Source organism: Lycorma delicatula, chromosome 8 (assembly GCF_047948215.1).
Source record: "Lycorma delicatula isolate Av1 chromosome 8, ASM4794821v1, whole genome shotgun sequence".
Lineage (NCBI taxonomy): Eukaryota > Metazoa > Arthropoda > Insecta > Hemiptera > Fulgoridae > Lycorma > Lycorma delicatula.
In genome coordinates this window covers 87,629,431-87,652,202 of record NC_134462.1, presented here as the reverse complement: position 1 = coordinate 87,652,202, position 22,772 = coordinate 87,629,431, and the positions used below count along the sequence as shown (strand labels likewise).

Below are 22,772 nucleotides of genomic sequence, written 5' to 3'. Positions count from 1 at the left end.
TGACGTCTATTTATAATCAAAAATAGAGTAATAAATCTCAATTTACAATAATTAAGTTTAATATAACATGACAAATCTTTTGTATCTTTAAGTTGGTTGCATTGCTTTGATGCAAATAACTGAGTAATACAGCTACGAGCTCCGTGAATAATTGAATTTTTGCCGGCTTGTTGTTTAATCTGTTAAAAGACTCGTATAAATATTGTGGGAGTTCCGTAAAAAAATTCAAGGAACGCTCTAATCCAATTTGTTACATTCAATTTCCTTAGAGGTGTGTGGTTTTCTTTATTGTAAAAAGAAATGGCGTGGCTTCCTTTGGAATCAAATCCTGATGTAAGTAATTTTCAGTAGCTTTCTTCTTGCAGGAATATGAAGTACTTGTGCAATTCATTGTTATTGATCTGTAATTAAAAAAAAATTTCTTGTTAAAATTATTTTTAATTGTTTTTCGTGCGTATGCTAGACATGACATTTAACGATAACGAATAGTGCATTAAAAGTGCACAAATTGATTAATCAATTTTATCCCTAATTGCGACTTTGTAAATAATTGTGGATTTAGTTGAATACAGGTGCAAGTATTTAATTATATATAATATATTTATTTATAATTTTAAGTTACTTAAATTTAAAAGCTAATCAGGGTGGTAACTTAAATATACATGTCTCTTGAATCACCTTTTATGGCTAGCACGTATTTCGTTAGCCTGATCAGAAATGTAAGTTGCGAATTTAATTTGATGGTTACATTATTTCATGTTTGCTGTTGATTATTTTTTAAAATGATTCTATTATTGATCATTTTCATGGAAATAATTAGCTGATTATTAATTTATTAATCACCTGGTAACCGTTTCCTTTTGGTTCGGTAGTCTTGTGTTTTTGATTTATTTGGTTGTTTTATCTCTACTTTATGTTGATTTAGGGGTTTTTACATTGACGAATACGCAAAGTTTTTCTTGACAAAAGTATCATCATTGCATTAAATTGCATCATCTTCTGGAGATGTATTTTATTTCTTAATGTATTTATGGATTTGCCTTTTAAAAGAATCTAAATGTTTATATGCTCCATGAATATTACTAACAGAATTAGTTTGCTGTTTCTTGAAACTGAAATATGTTAATTAAAGTTAAGCTGGTGATTTAGATAAAAATGCTGATAAAGATTGATTTAGTCAGTGCTAGTATAAACCAATCATTCTTATAAATATGAAAGTAATTGAAAGATTGATAGTGTATGAAGTCAGATACACCATAACATGTCTATTCAGTGAAGTGGATTTCAAATTTATTATGGATGTGCACATGAATAGAATTTGGATTTTATAGATATTTTTTATGTTTACTAGGATACATAACAGACAAATTTCATATTGCATCATAACATTTTAAATTGTGTTATAGGCACAATTCTAATTCTTTAAAAAAATGTCTTCAGAAGAGATTTATACTGTTAAGAGATTCATTTTGTGGTTCTATCCTACAAGACGATTGAAAAAGAAGATAACAGCAGTAAAACGCATAATAAATAGTTTTAAGTAGGGGGTGGGTGGGAAGTCCCTTTATGCGAGTTAGGGTCAATCAATATCAAATCGACCAATGTTGGTTGCTGACAAAAATTTATTTTTTTTACTCCAGTTTGTACTATACCCAGAGAGTTGAAAACAGGTATTCAGTAATTTTTTTAAATGGTCCTTTTTTTTGAAAGGCATTTTGTATTGGTGTGTCACCCTATTTTTCATTTTACAGAGGTTTGTGTTAAACGCTGGAGCGTCTTGGTTTTTAAAGATATTCAGTTCAAACAAAAACTGTGTTAAAGAGCATAAAATGTACAATATTTTCTGTTCAGTATATATTTAGGTCAAACTGTAAATAACAAAAAAACTGAAAAATGTTAATGTTTTCAAACTAAAAATTTTCTCTTTTAAAATTAAATGTTAAAGATAAAAAAGTTAGACTTGCCTTCAATTTTTTTCTGGATATAGTCTTTATAGTGTACTACTTCCCTAAAAGGTTTCAGGTCTTAGAGTTACATACATCCTTTTTTTAATGGGTCTTCAAATACTGTGATTTTTCTAAAATTGGATATTTTCAATCTGAAATATATCAGAAGGGATATAGTTAAAAAATTCAAAATTTTCAGGAAACATTCTTTCACTGGGTTATAATAAGTGTTTAAAATTTCATAACTGAGAATTACTTTTTTAGTTATAAATATTTAAATATAGCTAAAATTACAGTACCCTACATCCAAAATAATAAAACTGAGTAAAAGAAAACATCAGACAGCAGTAAAAACTAAAACAGAAAAAATAAGTTCAGCTGCCAAAAGAAAATTAGCTTCTTTCAATGAGAGCTTGAAAGGAAGAGGAAAAAGATAAAGAAGGTGAAGATTTGTCAATTGAATAAAAGAAACTGATTCAACAGTTAAAAGAAAAATGTAAATTAGCTAAAAAAGAAGAAAAAATAAGGCTCATCAGTCTTTTACCAAGCTCTTGGTCTAAACAAAAGACATGTGAAGAATTTAATGTAACAGACTATCAAGTACAGTTATCACAGAACTTTAGAAAACTCAAGGTAAGTTGCCAGATTTAAAAAAGAAGATGGCAACAAATTAAATGACGAAGTTGTTAGTGTGTCATTAAGTTTTACAAAGCTGATGACAGTAGTCGATTACCAACCAATTAAATTGGTTGATTTGATACGGATTGACTCATTATGAAATTATTAGGATAGGTGCAGTTTACTTTCTATAGATCTAAAATGTGTGTGGGTTCCACCATGTTCAAAGCACAGCTGCATGCTTCTCCATGTCTGGTTGTTTATCTGCAACAGCATATTAGGGGTGATTTCAAATGCTGACCGAATAGTGTCTTGGAGCTGCTCGTTGTTGACCTATCTGCATTTTTGGATCTCTTCTTTTATAATGCTCCAGTGCATTTTCAAGTGTGGAGAGATCAAGGTTTCTTGTTGGCTAAGGCAACTCTTCTGACCCATGTCCAGATCCAGAGATTCAGAAAAGATCCATTAAGGCGTCTGTGGATATTCAAAGCAAAATGGGCTGAAACACTGTCTTGATGAAACTTAAATGATGTCTGCGATTCCTTTTGTCATTAATTCTGGAAGCAACCACTCATCGATCATTCTTAGATAACTGTGTTATCATTAGCAGATAACAAAAAAAATGCCTTTGAAAAAATAAGAATCCTAGAACAAATCCTTAAAAGATACGCTGTAGTCACTGAGAGTGGCTACAGTATAGGTTGGGACTTGTCTAAACACACTTGTAACGACCAGTAAAGATCTGATTGCAATTTTTTCTAGTGCTCTTTGTATATTTCTGTGAAAAGCAGTAAAATTGTTAACATGAAAATTAGATTGTTTTAATGCTCATTAAGACAAAATATTTTACATTATTATTTAAAAAAATTAACATATATTAAAAATGATATATGAATAATGTAATACGTAGTAAAAATATGAAAAATTACGTATATATGTTATATATAGCTCCTGTCATAGTTTAACACAGAAATATTATTTATTGTTTGTGTACGTTTAGACATTTAAATTAGAGTTAAACTTTTGCTTTAATTAAAAGTTATTTTTATTTTATGCAGGGTAAGAAATTAAGACTTTCTCTCTTCATTTGACTGATTTGATACATATTCCTTTTTGTTTTATTTTAGTATTTTAAGCTTAACATGTATGCTGCATTATACATCTTCAAATAATTTTTTTGAACACACCACCTGACTGTTAAGGGCAATAACTGGTATAATGTCAAAATACACAAATATAATTTATAAATCAGTCTTTGTCTTTCAGTATTTAATTAATTAAATGTGAGTGGCTTAATGAGTTTGTAATTTTCTGAAACACATTAGCAGTTGATATGCAGGATAAATTATTACCGAAAATGGCATAACCTTCCTACAGAAAAGAGAGATACTTCCAGAGAATTATTCCAGATCAGTAATATTTACTTGATCTTATAACATATATTAATATATAACATAGTAATATTTCATCTTATAACAAATTATTATTCTATTTTTATATTATGACTTTGGGTTCACTGTGTGTGTATTTTAATGATTGTGATGAGGTGGATGAAATGTTAGGTAAAAAAATGTCAGACCTTTACTGGGGATTAAATTTAAGATCAGTTGATCTAGAAATACCGTGAAAACCAATAAACCAGTTTGCTAGATTGTTTTTAATTTTATCAATCCACCCAGTTTTCAAACATACTTGATAAGCTTCTATTGTTTATGTCTTTGGTCTTTTTATTGTCAGTGTTATGTTGCAGTAGATAAATATTTAATAAAGATGTTTGATGTCTTTTTTTTTTCTTGTACTAGTATTTGCTTTCAATATACTTGAAATTCCTTTTGCTATTTCTGTATATAAGTTGAAAAGCAACAGGGGGTAGACTGCATTTTTTATTTTAATAAAAAATTCTTTAATATGTAGTATATTAAAGATCGCCTTTCTTAGACTTATGATCCTATCATAGCCACTTTACTAATCACAGAATTAAATAATTGTTTTTTATATTTTAACTTATTTTTCTTAAAATGTATAAAATTTTATTTATTTTTTTTTTTTTCATTTCAATTACTTTTTCAAGTAAATTTGGATGTATTTTTCTAACTGTTTACTTTGTTCTCATTCTACAATTAAAATTTTCTTCATTACAATTAAGAAACGTTTAAAGTTCTATGATAAAATCTATCTTGCAAAGCTTTTTACGTCTGATTTTAATTGTACTTTTATTTAAGTATTTATAGAGTTCTTTTTCAGTTAATTAATGTTTTTCTGATATTTATTACTTGGCCCTACTTACTTAATTACTTATTTCTTGACTAAGCAAAATTTATATTTTAGATATTTCATACATATCTACAAATTACAAGTTAGTAATGCATTCGGAATAAAACAGATGTTCCCTCCAGCATGAATTACTGTTAAATTGTCATCTTTATTAATCGGCACATGAAGTCCCTCAACAATACCATCAGACCATGACTTCCTTGAACAATGTGTACTTAAAACGCAAGTTTCATTCAAATAAACAATTGTAGCATTACTTTGTTTGTACTTAGCCATTGCCTGCAAATATTCAATTCTCTTCCACCTGATATTGAATTTTTCAATTAAAAGTTTTCTTTTATTTTCAGTTTTATGTCATTTGAAATTTAACTTTCAAAATAACAGCTAAAGTTGATTCACTGCCTTTAAAATCAATAGATGACTGAAGTTGTTTCCTTATTTTTTTAAAGTAGGTAATTCATTCTTCTTTGAATGAAATTCATTAACTGTTCCTTTAACTACACCTAAATCAAAACTGTCCAGTCCACTGACACGTTTCGAATGTGTTTGTATTTTTTCGGTGTGCTGAAAGAACATGATTGGGATGTTGATTGAAGAATTCTGTGTTTTTGCTCTTCTGAGTTTTTGAACATGTGTTCTTGATATCCCACAAGCAGCAGCAGTTCTTTCTTCGCATTTTTGAATGCCAATTATATGTTTGTCTTCAGTTAATTTACCTACTTTTACGGCTTCTTTTTTCATAAAATCATAAACATTATTGATAATTTTACGTGCTTGACTCCTCTAAGTTTTTTTTATCTTAACTATGGATTTAAATTCTGCTATAACAAACTGCACTAATAACACGAACAAAAATAAAACAAAAAAATAATATATTAGAATAAATTTGCGAAAAACAATGAGTAAATATAAAATAATATGACCGCACAAAACACTATCCAAATACCTTAACTGAACATGATATAAACAGGACTAAAGTTTATTTCTTTATACACACATTGTGTACTACGAATGACGAATCTAAATATAATCGTGATGAAAAACATCATTTTTAACTGCATGTATAAATTTGTATAGGCCTGTACATAATACCAATCAGAGCATTAGTCACTGGTTAAGGAATTGTTATTGTTTACAAGATTGAGTTATTAAGCATTTTTATGCATGTAATCATCTGAAGTGGAAAGAATTGAACACACAACATAAATGTGTTGTTTGGGCACCTGTATTATTTGTAAGTCGAAAAATAAAATAAAAATAATAATTACATGCAAAGATAATGTTTTGGAAAACAATAATATAATGAGAAGTTGGCACATGATGTCACAAGCTTGTAGATTTGTTGGGACAACTATACTTATTATTTTTCTTTACTGCATTGTTAGATCTGATTTTGAAGTTTTAATTGAGATCTTTTGTATCTTTGATCTTATTTTCTCAATTTTTCTTTAATTAGTCTTACATTTTCAATCTTCAATCCCCTTTTGAAATTATTTTACTTACTATTCTGGTTTTGTGTTGATTCAAGCATTAAGAAATTTTGAATTAATGTAATGTTATAAATACCTTATATTTGTAGGCAAGTTGCCCTTCATTTGAGTTCATTTGTGGGGAGGGGTTTTTGTTAAATGTAGAATATCTAACTTAAGATTCTAATTTTTGCAATTATTTTGTTAAAAGTAAAAGTTGGTGCTCTAATAGTTTTCAGTTTTAACCTTAGCAGTGCTCAAATCTTAGCTTGTGCAAATTTTTATTAAAACTTAAATTTTTCTTGAGAAGGCTGTATAATTCCTGCATTTTTTAGCACCCTACAATTAAAAAATGGCTGCTGCTCCTTTTGTACCATTTTGTAGTTGGCCTCTCTACAGATATCAATTGTTATAGTTGTACTTTAACAGTATTTGCTTCATAAAAGAATGCAAGTTTTCTCAGCAGCTAAGTGATTTCTACATTCATAGAGGGAGTAAAGGTACGTAAGCGTACCTGCATATTCGTTTTAATTAGTTTGCCTGTTATTATTTTGTTAATTGGTGCTATTTATTATACATTTTTTAGGATCAAACAGAATAGGCTTGCACTGCATCAGTGATTTTTATCAGTAAATCTGATATATCCAACAAAATGCTTATTTGTGTCATAATTTACACGTTCAGAGGAGGATTGTGTTACTTTTCATAATTTTCTATAAATATTATACTAATGACTGTTTGTTTCTTATTTTACAGGTTATGAACAAGGTATGTAGAAAACAGTATGAATTCAGTTGCTCCAAATTGTCAGTATGCTTACTTACATTAATCTTTTAAAGGGTTTTTGATTGTTTCAGTAGTAATTAAAACTTTTGTGTATAGTATGTGAGTAATTCTCTATATATAAAATTTTATTACCACACACACTTTGGTGTGTGTGTTGAACAAAATATAATTTTTGCTTGTGCTATGGAAAGGACATAAGAGGACACTGTTATTGAAGAATTGGTAGAAGGTGTTAAAACAAGAGGTTGTAAATTTTTTGTGAATTTAGTTGCTTATTTTTTCAGTTAAAATTTTTATTTCAATAAATCCTAATTGTTTAAATAAACAATGTCCTAATTAGTTAAATAAAAAATAAAAATATGTATAAGAGAAGCCTTTTTTGTATCATAAAATAAAAATATTTTAGTCGTGCTTTAGATCAGTGTTCCTCAACCTTTTTCTTTATGGTGGACCGATAAAATTGTAGGAAAATATACAGGGACTGGAAAACTCTTAGCTTAGATTTTACTTATAATCATGGTTTTATTTTATTAAACTTAATTATTAAGTTTACATATACATAATATTAATTAATATCATTTCTATCTATAAGCAGTAAAACAATATATAAATGAAATCAGAAAATAAATAACAAAAAATAAATATAGGTCGTTTTATTTAAAAAGAGGAACTACAAACAAATCATACTACAAACTAATTGTAAATAATGAAAGTTAGTGAGAAATTTGTAGTTTCTCATTTTGCACATTGTTTCAATGTCAGGTTGTAAATTACTACCTAATTGAAGAGATGAATTTATTGATAAACGGTTTTAATAGTTGTCATAGTTCTGAATCCAGCTTCACACAAATATGATTGCAAAGGGAAGTAGCATTTTATTGAATTTTTTTTTGTGAGCCAATTTGTTCAGGGTCCAGTAGCATTATCCTGCAGACTGGCAGGTGTGCAAGATAAAGCTACCAGTTTATCTGGTATACAGTTTATACATATTAAACCATATAAATTTTATATGGTTGAGAAACACTGCTCTGGATATACTTCTCATGCAAGTTTCATTAAATCATCTATGCTGTTGAAAAAATTGACTGAAAAAAAAATAGAAATTACGGACTTATGAGCTTGTTTACATTGGTTAAAAAAGGATCATTTAACACAAGTAGACAATTGTGTGCAGAGTGTAAACTAATAATATTCAATTTTATATGTGAACTTTTCAATAAATGTTAATTTCTGGTGCTAGAGTAATATAATTGTAAGATTTTTATAATAGAAGTCAGGAGGTAGGAGGTGACTTGAAGCTGTTACTAATTTTTTTACTTAACCTAGAAGGTAGAATTAATTTTGAAAAAAGATGATGATGATGATGGGTTTGAAAATAATTTATTTTAATTTTTGTGAATGGAGGGAGTTCAAACTTCATTGATAACATACAATTATTTTTAATGATACGCAGAAACAAAATACTTTAAAATTTCATTGATCTGGAGGACAAGGAGTGTCTGAGCTTCTTTCCATTGAGGTTTCATTTCCCATTAAGAAAGTCTACTGTAAACTAAAATTTTATGATTGTTAAGATACGATTCCACATTTTAATATGTTAACATATTTTTTGAAATTTGTAGAAGTTATAGAGCTAGAAAATTGCCAAGAAAAAATAATTTCTTATTCTTTAAATGATGTAGTAAAATAGTAAATATAAAAACAAATTTCAATTAGGAGCATAATGTGATTAAAATAAAATCTCGACATATGTTAATTATAAAATATCTTATTTCCATTTATCAACATAATTAGAATTATCTACCCTATTATTCACTTTAGATCTTTTTATTCACCTAGAACTTATCCAGTGTTACATAGGATTGTTATTTTCAGATTTATTTATGATTGTGCATATAGTGTATTTATCTAATTTATTGTGAATATAATATGTAAGGATTCTTTAGTATTTTGTGTAAATAGTATGTTTTAATTTCATGATTACAAATTTTTTTAATTTTTAGATTACTTAAAATATTATAATTTTGATTTTAGCATAAGAATTATGATATTAAATTATATATTTTTACAATTAAATGTTTTTGTGCAGAAGCGTTTTCCTTGTTTAAAGTAAAGAAAATGAAAAGGACTTGACATGATTTAAGAATAGTTGTTTTGTTTTCTTACTTTTATTTAATGAGTTTAAGATATTTCTTTTTTAACACCTACATATAATCAATTTATGATTTATTTGTATGATTGAGTTACATTTATTCATCGGTTTAAAAAGTTTTTGATATTGATCTGTTATAAAGTTACGTAAAGCTTAGGTCAGTTATGCGACTTTGCATTAATATCAGTATTAGCTTGTTTTGTTGTATACTATTGGTTTCACATTATTATTGTCATATAGTTTGCTCTTTATCTTTAAAAATAGTCTCGCAATTTCTAACTAGTAATTTAGTGTGCGCTTACACTAAACTATTCCTTCCTCCCTAATAATTTTTAATTTCCTTTTATTATGCTTTCTTATGATTAATTTTAGGAATTCTTAAATTAATTCTTTTTATCAGTCAGTATGAAGAAAGGTTTGTATTTATGCAGTTAATGAATGCCATTATTTATATTTTACTTAACTTAAAAAACAAATAGTTCTAATACTTTTAACTGAACCATATTGGCATTTCTGCCTCCTCATTTTTATTGATTTTATATTTAATCAGCTATTAACTAGAGTATTCTCTGATTATCTGTAATTGCTAGTTTTTATAATAAAAAGAGGTAGACACAATTATTGACTTCTAGATGTTAATTTTGATTGTTAAATGGTCACAGCAGTAGCAGGAAAGTACGTAAAATAAAAGTATAAAAACCAAAGTTAAAATATAAGAATATAAAAAATAGTAATAAATATAAATATATAAGTATTTTATAAATATATATATATTTTATATATAAATATATAAAATAGTAATAAAAAATATTATTAGTAGACTTTTGCGGAATCCCGCATAATTAGTTGCAACATAGTTCTATAATTACATCAACAAATAACAAAAAATAAATTATATATATATAAATAATAAATAATTGATCTAATTAATCAATACTTATTAAATGCTATTATTGTCTTTATGAAATAGAAAATAATAAAAATAACCATTAATTAATCTTTATTGATGGTTAACTTAATAACAATCAAGTTTTTTATCTTTATTTTATAAAGACAGATAGAAATATTTTTTTTTTTTTTAGCATTTGATAAATGCCAGTTATTTGTTAATTATAGTCTGTCAAATGAAAGAAGGTACCTGTATTTGAGTTAAGCTTTCTAACTAATAGTTTAAAAAATATAATACTAATTTAAAGCCAGTTTTGTTTTATATTATTTCAAAAAGCTGTTTAAGCAGAAAAAAATCACATCGTTTCACTTGCAGATAACAATGAGAAACTTATTTTGCATTTTTTAAGTACACAATTTCTGAGCTCTGTAAATGTGACAAATGATCTTTTATTTTAACATATGTTAAAATATGAACTTTCATCTTTACACTCACTAAATTTTGTGTTGTTTTAGTAATTATTTAATTAATGAGCATTTAAATTTAAATAAGAAAAAATGTTTTCTCTATCAGCAATAATCATATTAAAGTAGTCATTATTGATAATGTAGTTGCTTTTGAAGACAGTGTTGACCACCTTCCCCAATAATAAAAATATTAATAACTGCCTTTATTTTCCCGTTTGTCATTATTTGTATGTGAATGATAATTTTAATGATACATCATTGAAATAAAATTGCCAACATGAAGAAACGTATAATGTCCCTCTTCATGATCTGGATTTCGCCTATGATAATTCTTATATTAGTGACACAATAGAAGCCCTCTAAAAATAAATGTAATTGCATATACGTACCATCATGTAATTTGTACTGTATAGTTTGATATTATAAGATGAATCCATCATCATTTTTGAAAACATGTTTTCAGTTGAGAATTTGTGAACCAGGTCTGTTAAAAAAATAACCGAAGTTTTTTGATTACACACCAACGGAGATATTTAGTGATATGTAATTGGCAGTATTGTGTTTTGCATACCTCTTCTGTAACTACTTGTTTCTGGATTGTTGATATCACGTTTGGTTTTTGTGTTGTTTGAGTACAATATGTTTAAGTGTTTGTTTATATTTTGAAGTAATGAAATTCTCATGAATATATTAATAAATGTTGAATAACTTTTGTTTTCTCTTGTTAGTTTATTTGAAAAAAAATAGAAATAAGTGCTTTAATAAGCGAGTCAATGATCTAATGATATGGTTGCTTGGCAAATAATAATTTTTTTTCCATGTTATTAGCAACTCATGCTAATTTTTGACTTTGTACACATTACAGTAAACTTTAATAAAATAATGTTTTAGCAATTGTGTAACTGTCCACTTTATTAAAGATGATCGTATCTCACTTTCAAATGAAATAAGTTTAAATGAAGTGCAGCAAAAATGTGTATATGTAATTTAATAAGTATACAAGGAAGTCATGTGGTGTCCACATCAAAATTTTTGATATTAAATATGCGATGAAAGTGTGAAATATCAAAGTTTACTTTTTTATTACATAATAGTATATGGTAGCATACATAATAGTAATTATGTATGGTAGCACACTCACTAAAGCTAGGTAAATGAGTTCCATTCTTTCAACATTGATATGTTTCCTTTTCTTTTATATTTCTGAAAATTAAGACTTTTTAATTTTCTAAAGTATGAGCTTTGATATCTCTTGTAGGACTTGGGGTAAACATCCAATTTTTCCACATAATATATATCTAAATAGAGCAAACTGAAGTGAAAATTTCACCTTTGATATTTGACTCTGAACAAGTTTAACAGTGTAATATAAGAGAAGAGTTAGTTAACAGAAATTTCAGTGCAATTCAACTGATATAAAACAACCCTGTTGAAAAACAGAAAGCCGCCAGAAACATCCTATTAAAATCTGCGATATTTTGATGTGTTTTGTTTGTAATAGACTTTGAAATTCTTAGGTTTGTATTTAGTTTCTATAGGCTTTATTCATATCATTTTAATCAGAATTAATTTCTGTAGAAGTTTTCTTTAAAGCGTTAGTGTAGTTATTATCCATTTAACAAAGTTATTTTACGCCAAACATAAATAGAATGTTTTTGACCTCAATCTTGGGTCTTTTACCTTAGATTTCTCAAAAACTACAAAAAATAAATTCTGGGGATTATTTTTTTTCCAGTTTTTCAGGCAAGTTTCATATAAAACCACTAAATTTACCCTGTAATTTTGATCCCAAGAATTACAATCTAGCTTATATTTACTGAAGGTGAAGTCAGCGAAAAATCTTTTACCTGCCTTACTCACTAACGAAGCACTTCTGTTACATATTTTATTAATTTTGATAAACATGGCCTGTTTGTAATAATATATAATTATTTATATAATTATAATTTCTCCCTACCAACATACATTAGTATTATCTATATTAGAGTGCTTTCAGAAATTATTACTCCATCCTCAGAACAGTGATGTAATATACATTACAAATGTTTACTTCACATATCAATAATTGTAATAAAATAATTTTAAAATAAATGTAACAATTTATCGTCAAAGAGGTAAAATAAAGTCAACGTTATCCGTCATGTCAGTAAGAAGGCCACAATTGTTAAGTTTATTGGTATGAAACAGTCTTACAAACTAGTCAAAATTATTGTTTAATATTTGTTTGAATATCATTTTCAGAATTCGTTCGTTCATTTATCAATCTTGTATTATTTAAGTCTATATAATATTTTTCTAAAATATTTATTTTATGAATGTTATTAGAATATTCAAGAGTTTTAATAAAATTATTTGGGTTGTAATTGTGATTATGTTCTATGATATGTCTGGCAAAATTGGATCGTTCTGTTTTCTTTATTTACAATTAATGTGTTCATTAATTCTAATAAAAAAAGATCGATATGTCATCCTGATATACACCAAATGGCAGTTTGCACATTTTAAACTGCGTACTCTCTATTTATGTAAATAAAATTTATTTTTATATTTTATTTTAGTAGGACCTCTGTTATTTGTATAGCTTATTATTCATTGAGTATACAATTTTTAATAAGGCTTTAAAAAAGATCTATATTAAAAAAGAGAATTTAATGAGAAAAGAATGGTGTATGTTGCAATGTTTTTGCATAATCCAGTCTGGTAATGTTTGCAAAGTAAAAAATTAGCATGCACTGCTAAACAAAAGTGGCTACAACTCACAAGCAGGGTGAGATAAAAATAAAAGAAGAAAAAAAATAAAAAAAACATTTGTCAGATGTTATTGTGAAATGCTAAACAGTTCTTTTAGGGTTTTTTTTTTACATTTTAATGGGAAATCATAGATTTTTCAAGGTGATTTTGAAAGGACTATGGTAAAGCTGACAATTAATTGGAGATAAGAACAATTATTATTTAGCACTGCCAGTCTACATTAATGAACAAATAAAACATAATTGTTACATATAATGTATTAGTGTTATATTATCATATATTTGTCAGATTCCTTTTTAAAAGAATTTATAAAAAAAGAATGCATCATCACATCCTTTCTTAATATTGGTGGCAGATAAGGTAGTCCATGAACAGTTACTGTTCTATCAACCTGCTATATAATTTTATACCAGTCATATGTCCACTCATATCCAGTTCATTTTGTCATAAGGGCATTTACTAAATTTCTAGATTTTGGGAAGTTTGTATATTGGTAATTTGATAATGGGTTTATGAATTTCTTACTCTTAAGTACTGTAAAATGTTTAATATTGATTTTAATTAATATGTGTTGATAATACTGAATAACCATATCTTATTTCCAAACCTTGTTTCTTCAGTAGTTACCATTATTGTTGATTCATGGGTAATAGCAGAGTGTGAAAACATTGGTTGTAGTATGTTTTTAGGAGTCCACATAAAGTTCTGTGTTGGTGAAACATATAAAAGATTAATTTCTGTTTAATTTAAAGCTTTTTGTTTAAATCATTGTCATATTGATAACAATTGCCGTCATTATCAGTCTATAGATAGTTACATCTGGAATAATACATATCGCTGTGAAAAACATAATATCAAATGTCATGCTGAAAGAGATTTTGTAGTTGTAGTTACATCAAAAGTATGATGTAATTAAAGTTAAGTAATGCTAGGGAATTTTTTTTATTTTTAATCCATTTAAATACTAGAAAATTAAATGATGGCCATTTCTGTTTCATATTAAAATGTTGGAAAATATTGATTAAAAGAATTTAAATGTTGATTTTCTACCTGTTACATTGTGTAGGTTAAATGTTATGAATTTATTATATTAAATATTTATAGAATAAACATTTTGTTACTTAAAAAGAATAAAAATCCTGAAAATGATAAAATATTTGTGTATGCTCATTGGTAGTATATTGGAGTGAAAAGACCTTTCTGAGTAATTCAATTACACAGTGAAAGCATAGTAGATGACAGGAATCAATTCAGTTTGGTCAAGTTTAGGGGTAATTTGATTGTATTAATTTATTTCTATATCCTTGTGCTAATTACTGAGTTTATTATTTTCTTTAATTTAAAAATAAAAAACTAAGAGTTTCTTAACCCTTACAAAAGCAAGAAGGACAGTTTTTGTTATGCATATAGCCATAGATTGATTCCATGTATTTCTGCTTGACAATGCCACTAGCAAGATGGCAACTCCTGAACTGAAAGCCTTCTGTTTTTTACAGTTTGCTAAATGTAAATATGTAGTACAATGTGCATTGTGTAAAAAGTTTAATTGTGATCCTCCAAGTGATAATAACATTCATCAATGGCATAATCTGTTGGAAACAACTGGCTATCTGTTTAAAGGGAAGAGTATGGGATGACTGAAAGTTTCTGAAGAAACTATTAAATGTATCTGAGAGTCTTTCTTGCCTAATTCTAAAAAATCTATTAAAAAAGCTGGCTGCAGACTAGCGATGCCGGTAATGACAATGTGGAATGTTGTGAAGAAATACTACTTGACATGCATCCATGTCATTTAAGCTATTACTGATTACGCTATGCTTGCCGACCTGTAATCAAAATGTTGCAGCATGAAGATGATAACTTTCTTGATATTATTGTGTTTGGTGATGAGTTGTTATTTCATATTAGTGAAAATGTTAACACACACAATGTCCACATCTGGGTGTCAGAAAATCCCCATGAACTCTTACAATGCAAAAAGGTTTCCTTGAAATTAAACTTTTTTGTTGGTAGCTTGACGGCAAGTTTACAGGTAATTATTTTTTATTGAAGCAAGCATAACAGGAGTTATTATGATATGTTGCTGTGTCCCTATCACTAGGCTCACAGCTCTTTCCTCAAATGCAAGATTGAGCAGATAATTTTATTGGGCAACAATATCTGCACTTTTCACTGACATTTTTTATGGGGTTGATTAAATGATGTTTACCCCAGCCTCTTGTTTGTGGTGGCCTCTAAGGTCACCTGATCTGACCCTACATGATTTTTTTTTTAGGGGTTTATAAAAGATCTTGTGTATGTACCTCTGTTGCCTACTGATTACCTATTTGAGGCACAGAATTGAAGCAGCTGTTGCTTCCATAACTCCAGATATGCTATTAAAAGTAAGAGGCAAACTGTTGTATCAGTTGGATGTTTGTCATGTGATAAAAGGAGCTCACATTGAATACTTGTAGAGAAAACTGTTAGGAGTTACTTCTTTTTATTTGTGATTTATTGCCTAAAGTCAATATTGAATAGCTTTAAAACCTTGATTTTTTTTGTACATCCTATATAATTTCAATTCTGATTGGGTTAATTGTCCATGTCAATAATTGTGTTTTTAATAAAAACATCACATTTATAACTTTTTAGTTTGAATTTTAATTTATTCACCTATATTATTTCAATTTTATTGCCTGCTTAACATTTAAAAAGTTTACTATGACTTTTCATTTTGATTACATCATTTTTTAAGAAATTGTACAAGTAAATATATTTTCATTGTATTACTAGTAAAAAATAATTAATAAGTAATATAAAAGTATAAATATATGTAATTTATAAGTAGTATAAAAGTAATATAATTTTCATTATATTAATAGTGCTGTAACTGCTTTACGTTGTAGTTAAACTTATATTAAAAAAACTCATTTAAAAAAATAACATGATTATAAACTTACTGCATGAAAAAGTCTATTTACATAATGAATTATAAATGATGTGATTTGAAGTACAGTGAGCTGTTTTCCTGTTATTTGATAACAGGGACAGTAGCTTTATTTAACTACCAAATCTCAAGATAGTTATTCTGAACAAAAGAATTCTCAGCCATTTCACTTTTTTTTTAAAAAAGGTTAGGATAATTAAAAGAAGAGAAAGTTTTTAAATCTAAATCCTGTAAAATTGTGCTTTATATATTTAGATCCCTTGCTATGTATTATTTTATTATTAAGCTTCTTTTTTTTTGTTTCTGTTATTTAGTTCTTGACAAACTTGGGATTGCCCAATAAATGGCAAGTTTCAGATGTTTATGGTCTTGATTCTGATGCATTGGCTGTTGTGCCCAGACCTGCACTTGCTTTAATTATGTTGTTCCCATCAAATGATAAGGTCAGTGTGTTTTTATTTAATTTATTTGTTTCAAGTTAATTTTTGCTATATATTAAAGATGTTAAAATATTAAGATGCTGGTTTTTATTGATAATCTTTTTATGGTCATTCCATTGCTGTTACCTAAATATTTAATAAATTTTTGGTTTCTTTGAATTGTTTAAAAGTAATATTAAAAGTTTCTTTTAGTATTTAATGCAGGTTTGTAGAGTGGAATGCAAATTTTGAGGCAGATTCATCAGTCCTTAACTCAGTTTATTTATGAATTTCTGTACCTGGTACATGCTTATTTCACTATGGTTGGTCCTCCTCTTCGGATTTGAAGGTTTATATTTTATAGTGTACAAATTTAAAGTTTTTATTCTTCAAATTATAATTATGCTTAATCTTCAGTATTGGAACCAGATTAATACATAAAGGAAGAAATTGATCAATTGCCATCTTACAATGGAATGTTTACGCCACCGTATCTGTTCAGTATTCACATAATATTACTTTATTTATTTTTTACTTAATTTATAGTATTAAGAATTTCATTATCATGGATAAGGAACAATTTAAAACAGAGAGGGACTGTTATAAAAAGCCGCTATTATACAAAATCAGTACATTCACTGATAAATTTGATGTTTCAGCCCTATAAATCAAGTTGAGAAATCTTGATTTACTGAGTAAATATAAAGTTATACAGTCTCATGTCAAAACGGAATCTGATGTTCTCTCATCAGACCATATTCAAGTTGAAGATGATGTATGTTCCATTGAATGTAGATTGCAATATCTGATAGAAAATAAAAAGGACAGTAATTCAAGAAAAAACTAGTGTAATCATAGCAATTAACCAATTACAATTGCAGGCAATTAATATACCAATATTTAAGGGTAATGTATTAAGATAGCCAGCATTACTATAGAATCTTCAATGAACTGGTGCATAGTAGAAATGATTTGACAAACTTACAAAAATTGCATTGCCTACATTCTTCTTTGAAGGATGCGTTGGTCATTATTAAGAATTTGCCTATTGCAAAGGAAAATTATGTCATTGCACTAGAGCTATTAAAAAAGCGATTTGACAAAGTATATAATTGCCTTTCATAATGCTGAACAAATTTTAAAGTTAAAAATGCTTTAAAGGGAGAATCTTTGGACATGTTGTCCAGATTTATTAATGAACTGTTTTCTTATGTAAATGCTTTAGAGGTACTGCAAATTCCAATTAAAATATATGAATTCATTGTATTTCAACTTTTAATTTCAAAATTAAATTACAACACTTCTAAATGTGCAAGGAGGAACTATTAAGTCAACAGTTTCCCACCTTTCAAGATTTGTTAGCATTCCTTGATTCAAGATGTCAAATTCTTGAGAATACCAATCCAGATAGGTTAATTCATCAAGATAGCATAGGAAATAATGCTAAAGGACAGCTTTATAACAATGCAACCAGATTTTTTACTAAAAGATTCACTTCAAATACTAATAAACAGTATAGAGAAATAATCTTTGTTGTTATTCAGAATCTAGTTATAAACAATGTCTGCTTTGTAATTATAATCATCATTTGTATGCTTGTAAGAATTTTTTAAATTTGTCACTGATGAATGAGGAGATTTTTTGTGACATAATAATTGTCATAAAGGCCATTCTGTCAATGAATGTCATTCTACTAATATACATAAAAACGTCTCTCAGAAACAACTCTTGTTCATATGGGTGAATTTATTGAATTTAAATTAAATGACAATAATAAGTCTGATAATAATAACCATTCTTTATTTAAATTGCAATCTGACAAAAACATAATTTTATCTACGGCAATATGTAATTCCAATAATGTTCATGGTGATGTTCAAGCATGTCGGCTCTTGTTAGATTCATGAAGTCAAGTAAATTTTTGTTCAAATTTTGGGTAAATTTTGCCCAAAGGTTAGTGCTCCCGTTGTAAAGATTAATCTTCCCATTACAGGAATAAATAATTCACTTTCTCAATCCCAATATATGGTTGTAATTACATTGCATTTTTTATATTTGGAATTTTCATATATGGCGCAATGTGCTGTTCTTTCAAACATAGCTGATTATCCTCCAACATACACATTTAACATTTCACATCTTAGTTTACCTAATAACTTATTTTTGGAAGATCCTGATTTTAATGTAATGAATGGTATTGATATACTCATTGGAGCTCAGTTTTCCTTCAGACTTATTCTCCCTCGGAAATTTATGCAAAATTTTAAATATCCTATTATACAAGAAACCAAGTTAGGATATATCTTAAGCAGTTGTCTTCCTATTAATGTTCAAGGTAATAATTTCTATTATAACATCATTTTTTGCTTGTAAAGATTTTACAAATCTTTCAAATATAATTGAAAACTTTTGGAAGATAGAAGAAATTTATACTGACAATACACTTGATGAAACGCCACATGCAAAAAACATTTTCAATTCAATTTTACATGAGATGAGCACGGCAGATTCATAGTGTCATTGCTACGAAAATCTGATAACGTTCAATCGGGTGATTTCTTTGTTAATGCTAGTAATAGATTTTTATATTTATAAAAACAACTAACTAATAACTCCAACCTTTAAAGAGACTATTCCACTTTCATTCATGAGTATCTAGATTTGTGACACATGTCATCACTTAACTCTGATGACTTGTTAATTAAACAATCAACCAACAATGGTTCGGTTAAAACATTATAACAGTCTATCTCTTAATGATATTCTATTAGTTGGTCCTGTAGTCTAGCAAGATCTTTATTTTCAATAATGATTAGATTCAGGACCCGTAAATATATCATTACATCAAACTTAGCAAAGATGTATCATCCGGTTTTAGTTACACCTAGTGATTCAAATTTGCAGCATATATTATGGCGTGATTCTTCAGATCAGGAAATAAAGCACTATGCATTACGTACAGTAACCTATGGAACTGTTTGTGCTCCATTCTTAGCCACATGATGTCTAATACAAATAGCCAATGAAAATTAAATTAATTATCCGCAAGCCAATGCTTGTGGATCATCCACAATGAAATGACTTCTATGTCGATGACCTTATTACAGAAGGAGACAGCTTAAATGAAGTCATTCAACTAAAAACCAATATTTCTAAACTATTACAACACAATGGTTTTACATTTCACGCATAGACTCAAAACAATTGACGTTGAGACTCAAAACATTTCATATAACCCTCGTACTATTTGAGTTTAGCAATGATTCAACATTTATTTTCATTATAATACAGTAGCAATATGTACATTAGTTCTTTATTTAGTAGCATTATGGTTATATTATTTATTTTGTACAATTATATGTTATTACATTGTATTCATATTATTATTATTTATCATGTGTTTAGTTTCATGTCCTTATTAATGATAAATAAACTATGTAACACTTTTTACTTAGGTAAAGCTTATAAATTTGTTAATCTAGTTGAATTCATCAGCTGTGTTATATATTTTGTCTTCTTAATAGTATTGTCAGTGTAAATCAATCTGTAAAAGATGCAACTTAAAATGTGAAACTAAATATGAATAAATACTTAATATAATATTAATACTATACTATACTTAATACTAAATATTAATTATAATACTTTTTAAACATAAATATTGTACATGTAGTCATTTTTAAACTCAGCAATGTGAGATGTTACTAATAATATAATATTTAAATAAGTGAAAATGTATCTAAATGTGTTAAAAATTAAATATATATTGATCACACTAAAGACTTTAAAGATATTAATGATCCAGCGACATACGTTTTGAATAATTGAAGGTGTACTTAGGTACAGTTATTTGAACCAACATGCACGATTGTAATTATGTATCATTAATGTGCATCAAGATATAAATAATTATATTATTTATTTATTTTTTATGTACACAACTTTGAAATTACAAATAAAAAACTGCTAATGTTGTCATTATGTTATTACTTACAATGTTCTATTATAATATCAAGAAGAAAAAAATCTTTAATGATTTTTTTTGCAGGCAGTATGTTCAGTATCATATATGTTATTTCCTCTATATTTTTATAAATAAATTTAACCGCTGTCTCATCTTCTTTATAGAAAGCTACAGCTTTTTATATACATATTGAACTGAATATACATATTCAGTTCAATTACAGCTGATATTTAATATATTTTATTAATTTTCACTGTATTGTTCATTCTTGTTTATTATTTCAGACTGTCATGATCATCTCATCTCATACATCATAAACATAACACAATAATATAATTTATATTAAACATAATATACTTAAAAATGTAAACCTTAACAGGTAACATTAAAACATTATTGAACAAGTGTAAAGTGTATTTTATTTGATATAAAATGATACTGTGGATTACAGTATTAGAATAGTGGGAAATTAACGCAGTTGCTATTCAATTTAAATTTTTTGATATAAATCTTCAAATCTGATCTGGAGGACACCCACATGTAATCCATTGAGACTTATACAAATGAGTATGTTTATGACTGCATGTTTATTTAAGGACTATGAATGGTATTAGTAGTAAGCTTCCATCAGATGTGTTATACGTGGCTTTTATTTGTATTCTGCAGTAATAACAAGTGATTTGTCTTGTTTACATTTATATCTAGTAATATTTTTACCTGAAAATTTACATTCTTAAATGTAAATTTTCGACCTCATTATGGAATACTGAATAGTTAGTCTGTTTTAATCCTGGTTATATGTGTATTGTTCATTTTGTATTGTGAAAAACAAAGAAAATAATTTTAGTTACTAAAAATGGATATTAATTAAAAATTGTTCAGAACTTAATATACTTGTGCATATGTGAGGTATTTGCTCCTTTCAGTTGACCAAAGTTTTTTTTGTTATTCTAAATGCTTTCCCGCTAAGAAAATCTAGTTAAATGGTGGAGAGTGAATTTAACTTCATTCGATAATTACTTTTTTATTTATATTAGCAAGGATGCTGACATATTTGCAGTTTTTTTGTTGTATAGTTTGTCGAATGCAAAATTTATAACATCGGTAACAAATATACATTTTCTAAAATTGTAAAGCTGTTTTGAATTCATAGTCTTATTAAAATTTGTTTGTTTGTGAATGTTTTTTTCAGTATGAGGAATATAAGAAGCAACAAGAAGATGAAATTAAAGAGAAGGGCCAGAAAGTGCCAGATGACATTTACTTTCTGAAACAATACGTTCATAATGCATGTGGCACTATTGCTTTGATCCACAGTGTAGCCAATAACTTGGATCAGTCAGTATTTAATTTATATTTATATATTTGCTTAAAATTTTGATCTTTGTTTGGTACCAAGATAAATACATATAAAATTATCTTTTCTCTGTATTTTTAATTAGTATTGTTCACATTTATTACTCTCAACTGTAGGCTACTACCCAATTAAGATCTTGTTTTTAATGATTGTTAGAAATGAGTTCTGTTTTGTAATTAAAATGCTTAGCCTGACCGATTAGAACCAGAACATTTTAGATAAAAGACAATAATGTTATCAGCCTGCTACAGAGGTTGCAGAATGTTTAATGAATACGGTATGCATTAAATTATTGTCATAGAATAATAAAAATACCGATGTTATGAGATACATGTTTATTTATATGTAACATTATTGTGTGTGTAATTAAAATATTAATGGCAGTTAGTCCAATTACTGTGTGATTGCCAACCAGTAGAGCAAAAATTGTTAAGGACAATTGTTATTGACTTTTTACGTATATAACATTTTGATTAGAGCCTTAGTATGTAATATGTATGATAATTCAATTTTTTTTTTGTAGTTTTATCATTATACAGGGTATATCACAAGTTTTCCTGGGACTTTAATAACCTATTCGAATTTTGAAAATAATGGATAAAGTTCATTATAAACATATGTCCTAAAATGCGAAGTTTGTGAGCTACCCTGGTGAAATGAGGTCATACTAAAATTTTTAGAACTTAATTGAGGGGTAGAATTAGTGATTTGTTACCGTTTTTGACCTGAAAAAATCAAATTAAGTAGGTCC

At 27.3% G+C, this 22,772-nt stretch overlaps 1 protein-coding gene across 1 annotated transcript in view; it reads left to right on the top strand.

Moving 5' to 3' along the window:
• The first annotated feature begins 300 nt into the window (after positions 1–300).
• Uch (Ubiquitin carboxyl-terminal hydrolase) overlaps positions 301–22,772 on the top strand; it is a 39,796-nt gene continuing 17,324 nt past the window's right edge. The window contains exons 1-4 of the mRNA XM_075374160.1: positions 301–333; positions 7,064–7,075; positions 16,596–16,724; positions 21,857–22,002. Of these exons, the coding sequence (XP_075230275.1) occupies positions 301–333; positions 7,064–7,075; positions 16,596–16,724; positions 21,857–22,002 (320 nt within the window). The remainder of the gene's footprint in view (positions 334–7,063; positions 7,076–16,595; positions 16,725–21,856; positions 22,003–22,772) is intronic.